This window comes from Hordeum vulgare, chromosome 5H, assembly GCF_904849725.1.
Source record: "Hordeum vulgare subsp. vulgare chromosome 5H, MorexV3_pseudomolecules_assembly, whole genome shotgun sequence".
Lineage (NCBI taxonomy): Eukaryota > Viridiplantae > Streptophyta > Magnoliopsida > Poales > Poaceae > Hordeum > Hordeum vulgare.
Window position 1 is genome coordinate 520,538,936 of NC_058522.1, and position 9,195 is coordinate 520,548,130.

The window sequence follows — 9,195 nt, forward strand, 5'->3', positions numbered from 1 at the left end:
GTCACCGTTACAAAGAAGTGTACAGTTTTGTTACAGTTTCTTTAGCGCCACTTCTAACGGCCTTCCACAGTTTTTTAACTGGGTGAATAAATTTTCAGACATGGAAACTTAAATTTATAACTCTCAAATCTAAGATATGAAACCATATAAATCATACCCGTGAGTGGTTTTGAAGCTAAAATGCTACCCCTCCGTCCCATAATATAAAAACGTTTTTAACATTTATATTATTATAGACAGAGGGAGTATTTTATAGGTGGTTTTAACCGCTCTCTACGACGTTGACTCCTACTCTTTTTCTCCAAAGTCTCTCTCCCTCCTGACATGTACCCGGAGAACGCCGGTACCATCGCCGTTCCCACAACCTCCCTCCACCAGCCAGCGGTGTGTGAGGTGATACCGTCGAGCAAAATGAAGGAACGGGAGGTTAGGAGACCTCCGATCTGTACTGGATAACTACTTGGGGAAAAGAAATAGCGAGTCAACGTCCTAAACAACGGCCAAAACTGTCTGATATTCCCTTTATTTTTACATACAAAGCCACTTCGTTTCTCGTGTCAAACTTTGATTTATAATTTTGATCAACAAAATATGGGTTATATGTCATAAAAATATTACATTGAAAAGTTATTTCAAAAATGCATCCAATGGCATACATGTTACGCCATATAACTCATATTTTGTTTGTAAAATTAATGATTAAAGTTAGACATAAAAATATGAAATGACCACGTATTAGTAGATGGAGGGAGTATTTGAAATGGGAGCTTCCAAACTAGTCAATGGGATGATTTATATGGTTTTATGAATTTGCGGATAAATATTATACTCCCACCGACTCAACTAATTACTTGAGTTCACGAGACATGACTCCGTTGGGATGGATTTCAAGGTGATTTGGATATACTTCTTTCCTCTTACATGCACCAGGCTTCATTATTGTATTTTTATCATTTATATCATTAGCTGTGTCCCGCTATTTAGTTTTATCATTTGGAGTTCCAACTGCTAAAAAATGCCATATTTCTGTTAGGCGCATGCTCAAAAATTCCACCATACACTATTATTGTCAGCTCAAAACCCGTTTATCATGCTATATGACCAAAATACTCATGGACCCGCATGCCAACTCCCCCTCTATCTCACTACGGCAAAGTGTGGGTCCCACTCGATCTCCAACAACGTTCTTATTTTCCTCTAAAATTCTCTGTTTGCTTACTCCTAATTGGTGGGTCCCACACTTGTTATTGTGACATTGAGAGAGCTGGTAGGTGGGTCTAGGGGTACTTTGGTCATATAACATGGTCAATAGGTTTGACCTATAGTAAGAGTGTCTAATGGCATTTTTTTAGCAAATATCTAATGGAGTGATGGCATTTCAAGGTATCTAAGGGCATTTTTGAGCAAGCGTCTAACATACCGATGATGTTTTTGAGCAGTTGTAATTTCTAATGACAAAACTAAATAATGAGACACAACTAGTGACATAAATAATAAACACTCATTATTGTATGGCTCATGCCATGTTCACAGCATGGCCCTATTTTTGCCCATGGTAAAAAAATTCAAAGCCCATGCAAAAGAGGGCTCATCCACCCAAACCTAGCAATATAGACATGTCGTGTGGGCCCGTCGGCCTGAAATTTCAGCCTAGGACATGCTCAACCGAGACATGATTAAAATGGCCTTACCCGGCGTTCGGCCCACCACAGAATAACGCAGCTCCCAAAAGTCATACCTGTCAAGTATGGCTCGCCCCTTTTTATTGATGACACGACCTGGTGCGGCCCATCCAACACCTATATTTTCTACTCCATCCGTTCCTAAATATAAGTCTTTCTAGGGATTCTACTAAAGGACTACATACGGATGTATATAGACATATTTTAGAATGTAGATTCATTCATTTTACTTCGTATGTACTCCCTCCGTTCCTAAATATAAGTCTTTTTTAGAGATTGAACTAGTGGACTATATACGGATGTATATAGACATACTTTAGTATATAGATTCACTCATTTTGCTCCGTATGTAGACCACTAGTGAAATCTCTTAAAAGACTTATATTTAGAAACGGAGGGAGTAGTCACCTAGTTAAATCTCTTAAAAGACTTATATTTAGGAACGGAGGGAGTACTTATTTATCTTTACTTTTTTTCTACATTTCTCTTACTTTTTAGATTTTTTATGTATTTTTTATTATCTTGTTTACATTTTTCTATTTATTTTTTAAGAAGGTCCTAAATTATTTTAAAACAATCCGCAGCCATGCCGGACTTTATAATTGCCCTACCAGGGCGATTCCCGTGCCATGCCAGGTCCTTTTACAGCCGAGCCGGGCCGGCCCATGTGGCCAGGTTTCCATACCACCTAAACTAGCTATTTTTTAAAATATATTATATTTTTTATTAAAGTTGAGAAATATTGCGTTATTTAAAAAAAAAATGTCATCCTGTCGGCCTAGCCAAGGCCAATTAGTTCCTATCAGCTACGGCTAGGCCGATAGGCCTGTTGGCTCTTCAAGTGGGTACTTATCGGCCTTGGCTAGGCTAAAAAGCACGATAGTACATGCACAAAAGAGAAGAAGAGACTATAAAAATATATAAATATCAATATCAAGTAAACAATAATATCAACAACGTGTTTATTCTTGATGACTTGAGCATACCAGAGGCGTGATGTACAGAGAAATATAAACGGGTGGATCTTTCTCATAATTGGCGCACATGAAAAACTTCATGTCCAACTAATCTGAAAAATCCGTCACCTCCTTCACCTTGCAGAGATTACCACACCAATAACGCACTACTTCCACCCCCGAGGCAAACTCGTACTCTTCATTTTTCTAGCCTAATGCTTTGATCCAAGCAAGACAAACTTATAATGACTAGACGTTTGTTTTTTCAACTGTGGTTGAACGATAAAGGAAGACAGTCCAATGCCTTCTTTGATAGACTCAGATGATAAGGGCAATGGCCGGGAAACGAGGCGGTCAAGAAATGACGGGAAAGAAATTGGCGAGAAAGAAATGGCGGGAAACGAGACGGGAAAGAAATGTCGCGAAAGCCTGACGGGAAATGGAGGCGGGGAATCAAATGGTGGGCAAAATTATAGTGGGGCAATTTTGATACCGTGGACATAAAAAAATAAGCATTAGGCGGCAAAAAATCCATGCATTTATTGGCTTTGCCAACACCAATTAGTACTAATTAATTACGGCTCAGACCAATTAATACTAATTAGTCATGATTAAGCCGATTAGTGCTTATTGGCCTAGCCTAAGTACCGACTTGAAGAGCCGACATGCTTGTCGGCCTAGCCGTAGCCGATAGGAATTAATTGACCTTGGCTAGGACGACAGGATGACAATTTTAAATAAATTTAATAAGAAAATTTAATATTTTTAAAAAATTAGCCCTACACTAGAGTTAATTACACCCGTGATACAATAATTTATTTGAAATTAACAGATTCATACATAAACTTGAAAACTCCACAAAACTCATACACGAACTTGATTACTCTAACAGTTGACTACAAAACAGCTTCAAGGGCGTGGGGAAGGGAGGAAATCAACACATATCGTACGCCGCCGCAAACTCGGTTGCCGCCCGTATGATCGGTCACATGTCGCCTCTCTCTCTTTCAACGGGTTCAAAACGGCAAATTGTCGATCGCCTCGGAGAGCTCGAGGAGCGTGACCAGGCAGGGCTTTCGGGAGAGTTAGCGAGGTCGATCCATAAAATTACGATAATATGGGGTTGCTCTTAAATTTTTTCCATCCGCACACTCAACTCACGACCAATACACGCTAATAATCCAACTTTTAGGTTTCTTTTATAAAATACACAGGTCTTGGCGCGTGCCAAATTCTAACATGGTACGCCACGTGTGCCGAGACAAGTTATTTTATAGTCAACTGTTACAGCAAACGAGTTCGTGTATGAATTTTGTGGGGTTTTCAAGTTTATGTATAAATCAGTTAATATCGAGCAAGTTATTGTAGGGGGTTGTAATTAACTCAACTATTCCCCCGCACCCACTTCCATCGCTGTCACCCACGACTCCACGAGCTTCTCCCCCTTCCTCAACTCCACTCTCGCCAGCTTTCCCCCTTCCAAAAAAAACCCAATTTTTAAAGCCGGTAAGCTTAATAGCGCCGCCCCTTTCCGCCGCCGAGCCCCACCGCGAATCTCGCCGCCATGGCCGCCGCCTCCGCGCCGTTGCTGCTCGCCCTGGCGCTCGCCTTCGCCGCCTCCCTCGCGTCGCCGGCCGCGGGGGACACCAACCGCGTCTACGACCCGTGCACCGACGCCAAGATCCAGCGCGGGGACGGCTTCACCTTCGGCCTCGCCTTCGCCGCCAACGGCGCCTTCTACTCCGGCTCCACCCAGCTCTCCCCCTGCGACCGCCGCCTCACCCAGCTCTCGCAGCTCTCCGTCTTCCGCCCCATGGTCGACGAGATCTCCCTCCTCACCATCAACACCACCACAGGATTCAGCCCCGTAAGCGTGATCTCCCTTCCCTCCTTCCCTTCCCCGTGCCTTCTTCGATGCTCTGGGTTCGCTACATTTGCTCGGAGTAACTTGGATTCGCTAGATCCTTCCTGCGCTCTAGGTGCTTGTGGAAATGTGGGAGTAGGTGGAGGTCGGTTGGGTTGTTGCAAATGCTGCCGTGGTGCGCTAGCACCTTCTGTCTTGGCCTGTGCTGGCTGGAATTAGCGTTGGTTGGTATGATCAGCGTGCTTTCTGCACAATTCATTGATCTGGTTGCAGCCATAGGGTGATGCTGCTGCTCGGCTGGTTTGCCTGTAAGCAAGATCGTCTTCCTAACTCTGTATTGCGACAAAGGGAAGGATTGAAACTAACGAGGACCAATGCCTTCGCATTATGTCAGCATGTTGGGGGATTGGGAAATAGTTTTCATGTGAGGGAAGCTGTCATAATCCCCCAGTTCTCCTCTATGAACAACCGTAGGGTTAGCACTGTATGTGTTCTTTTTTGGTGCTAGAATGGAGCCTTGTATGGGAACATATAAGGTTTAAGCCCAATCGTGGTAAAGAAAATGGAAATAATGTTGGCTCAAGGCTTGAAAATAATGCTATAGCTTCAAGTCAACATGAATTCCTGAAAGGTTCTAACATTGGAGGCGGTAATTCTTATTCCACCAAACGTCTCTGAAATTTCAAATTCAAATCCAATTTGTGTTGAAAAAAACGGAATGAAAAATCTCTGTCATCTTACAAGCTATAAAACGAAAAAGAATATGAATGGATGAAGTCACTTCCACCAGCAAATTATGTTCTCCCAATGCAGCCTGAATTTGAACTTGAAACTCTGAGAAGGTGTTTGGCGAATGAAGGAATGCTCCTGAAAAATGAAAAAAAAACATGTTGAACCGTTTGCCATGGTACCATCTGTGTGATATGAAAACCTAACTCTCGTTGTTGTGAACTTATGTGACACCACACTTCACTGATGAATTCTTTTTTGATATCTGATTGCATTTGGATTTTAGAGACAATATGGTTATTGCCTGAAGGAGATATCATTATGAGAGTTTTGAAGGTCTCTTTTGTGATTCATTGTCCAACCGTCCACCTACAAAGCTAGAAACAAACCCTCATTTATATTGTGTTGAATATCCCCTCTAACTTCCTGCTTTCGGAACTCAGACAAAGCAAACAGTTTTCTATTTTATACAAGTTATACCGACAGATAACTTGGTATATCAAAAAGCAAGGGGCCTGGCTGGCTTGGTGCTAAAACGTTGCTATGTGGCCAGTATGGTTGCTGTGATATTTTGGTATGGTTAAATTTGGTGCTGAACCAGAGACGTGCCAGTATTATCATCTTGCTAGTTTCTAGCAGTGAGAAACTCAACTTGTCGAGGGAATGAAAGAGGGTGTCAACTGTCATTGCCAAAGGTTTCTGGATGATGCAATTTGGCCAGTTTTTATTAATATATGGTTACCGTGTTTTCCCTGTTTCGACATCACTGCTTTCTTTTTAGTGGCAAGAACTTGGCCAGTGATATTTGTGCCTCTAACCCTATCAACTGAAAATTTATCCTGTGTGGCCTGCGAAAATTGGGTAAGCCATGGTGGAACCTTTAGTAGCATTTTGTTAATTCAGTCCGTGAAAGTATCACGCTCCATTAGTTCCCTCTTTAGCAGCTATTTTGTTCATGATTGTTTCGCCATTTGTGGATGCTGAACTTCCAGGACTAGCCCATTCGTTGTTTAGTTTCCTTCTCAACCCTGCCTATCCCCCTGATTCCGAATACTCTAGGGTTAAGCTGGTATCACATGAGACTTGATCAGCTCCTGGTGTAACAGATGAAGAAGCATAACTTGTCCCAACTTACAATAGGACGGTATAACTCTGAGAAATGCTGTTCTTTCTTACATTTGTGATAACCTGAATTTATGTTGCATCATGGCTGACTAGTTGTCACTGGATAGTGTTCGGTCATTTTTGTCTCATGTATACAAATTTGTATGACCAAAGCTCTTTGCATTTTGTAGGCCTCAGCTGGTGGGTACATGGTAGCATTTGCTGGTAGGAAGTATGCAGCCAGATCTCAACCAGTCTTTGTCTCCAATAGTTCAGTTACAGTGTCCAGCTTCACCCTGGTATGTGAGTGGGACGACAGAGATGTACCGTTGTTGCCATCATCTTTAAATTTTTAACCAAGCGATTTCTGAATGTTGCCGCTTCTAGGTTCTTGAATTCAACAAAGGCAGGCTACAGAACCTGCACTGGAAGAAGGACGGGTGTGGTGCCTGCACAGGGAAGCCAAACTTCATCTGCCTGGGCAAGCAAACCTGCGCCATCAGGACAAACATCTGCAAGAGCAATAACCAGGGATCCATGGACTGCAGCATCGGCATCCAGCTGGCCTTCTCGGGCACGGACAAGCACGAGTCGGTCCTCAACTCGTGGTACGAGGTGTCGAACCTACAACAGTACTCGCTCTACGGGCTGTACTCGAACGTGAAGGGATCCCTGAGCGGCCAGTTCAACAAGTTCTTCTAGGCTCTCCTGGAATGGCCATTGTCCATAGCACTCTCCTGCCACTGTTGCCTGTCCGGAAGTCAGTGTCGCTGTACCTAAGGGGAACTCTAGGTTTGCCCGCAAACTGATTTAGCTCGTGTGGAATATTAAGCTTAAGCTCATCGATATGCATGTAACTTTGTGAGCCATTTTATGCGAGTATTCTTTCTATTACTATTTACTTTTAACTTCAAAAAACCATGTGACACATCGATTTGTTAGCTGTCCATGGTGTCGTGTGCCGTACTGAAGAAACATCGTGACGCCCGATCAGAATGCGCGTTGGTGTCAACAACTTGTGCAGCTTTGTATATCTTTTGCTTAGCCGAGTACGACTATTTCTCGATGAGAAAAACTGGTCTGTTTGGTTGTTTATATGTCTGTATATATTTCAGGGTAGTTCACGTCCTGAATACTTGGTCGCAGGTCCACTGTTTTATTTTATTTTCCCGTGCGTCGAGGGAGGCGAATCAGGTGAGGATTCCCAAGAGAGAAGAGGGGAAGGGGAGCTGCATATGCCTGTCTCCCTTGTGGCAACAGGCGGACCGGGCCAAACTGTGTCGACAAATTTGGAGCATCCTGAAAGGGAACCCCAAGCTGTTGACCCTGAATATTCTTGTTCCAAACGTCCATATTACCATTATCATTACCATGTGAAGCGTGCAGGAAGCAGTCGTTGCCTCCATCTGTTTGTTTGTTTCATGGAAAATACAGACACACACACACACACACAGAGAATTGGCAAAGCTGTTCGGACGTTAGCTGATGCATCACAGTCATGAGGACAGCATCAGCCTGATAAGAAACAGGTAAGGAGATAGCAATGTTTCCTTGGCCTCTTTGCCAAATGGCGATGTGACCACACCGCGCTAGTAAAGAAAACCAAATGCAACTAAAGAACTCTTGCGACATGGAAAAAAGATGTTGTCTAGCTCGCTAAAGCTCTCGGGGCCAAAGGGGGCCCGACTTTGTGCCGCGTCATCCGTCCAAAAGATGCACAGAGATATTGCACTGTGAGTATGAGAGGATGGTGAGAAGGGACGGCACCAAGGGCAACTTCAACGCCGATCATCCGTACGTTGGACATCACCCGTCCGGACATGTCCGCGCTCCGCGGACAGTCGGCTGAGCGGGGGATGTCCAACCATGTCCATCAAATGTCCGCCGCTTGTTCGATGAAGAGAGGAGAGAGAGAGAAGGAAAGAAGAGGGAAAATTGATGGTTTGCGGGGTTTTGGACCTTCGGACCGGTCCAAACGGATTCAATGAGTCGCGTTAGATGGGTGAAAGCGTCTAGATCGTTTGATCCAGACATTTGCGGACGGTTTGGTGATCCACGTTGGAGTTGCGCCCGTAGGCTCTCAAACTTTTTGTAACACCTGAAGCTAACTACTGTTGCGGTTATAGAACAAGCAGTGATAAAAAGGCTCAAAGCTGTCTGAACTCTGAGCCCAACCTCTTGCCAGAATCTGAGTGTGCTCTGCACTGCATTGGCAAAATCTTTCTTAGTGCCAAAGAAAATAAATATAATATACTACTACTATAGTTGCAAAGGACAAAATCGCTAGCGGAGGGGTGCTGAAAATAAAATAAACAGGGAGATGATAAGGTGGTGATGTCAGGCAGGGAAAAGAGTGGTGGCCACTCATCATCAGGCTCAGGGCAAGGCAGGGCAGCACCACAGTTGAGAGATTTTCAGTGCAGCATGGGGAAGGAAAGGAAGGATAGATAGTTTCTGTGCAGCATTGGAAAAATGTTTCCCTCCCTCGGTGCAGAAACACGCACATGAGCTGAGCTGAGCAGAGCTGGAGTTCCAATAAGAGTTTGTTTGTTTGTTTGTGCTGTGTTTTGTGTGGTTGCTGACTGCATGGTTGAACTAACTGGTGCAAGTGGCTGGATTAATCTGTGCTTTTTTTTACATTACAGTGTGGTAGAAGTTCTCTTGTTCTTCTGATTAGATGGAATTTGACTTGTAGCCCATTTGGTTCTTTTATTATCTACTAGTGCAAGGCACTTGATGCTTGACACAAGGTGTTAGTGATAGGTCCTTGGAATATTGTTTAAGGGTGTGGACGACACACTCTTGGTTTTCTTTTCTGCGTGGATGAACTATTAAAATAACTTGAGTAGAAAGTGACTTT

At 43.5% G+C, this 9,195-nt stretch overlaps 1 protein-coding gene across 1 annotated transcript; it reads left to right on the forward strand.

The window, feature by feature from the left end:
• The first annotated feature begins 4,058 nt into the window (after positions 1–4,058).
• LOC123452099 lies at positions 4,059–7,229 on the forward strand. Its single transcript, XM_045128681.1, has 3 exons — positions 4,059–4,505; positions 6,527–6,634; positions 6,723–7,229. Exons 1-3 carry the CDS (start codon positions 4,203–4,205, stop codon positions 7,035–7,037), a joined length of 726 nt encoding a protein of 241 aa, XP_044984616.1. The 5' UTR covers positions 4,059–4,202; the 3' UTR covers positions 7,038–7,229.
• The last annotated feature ends 1,966 nt before the right edge of the window (positions 7,230–9,195 follow it).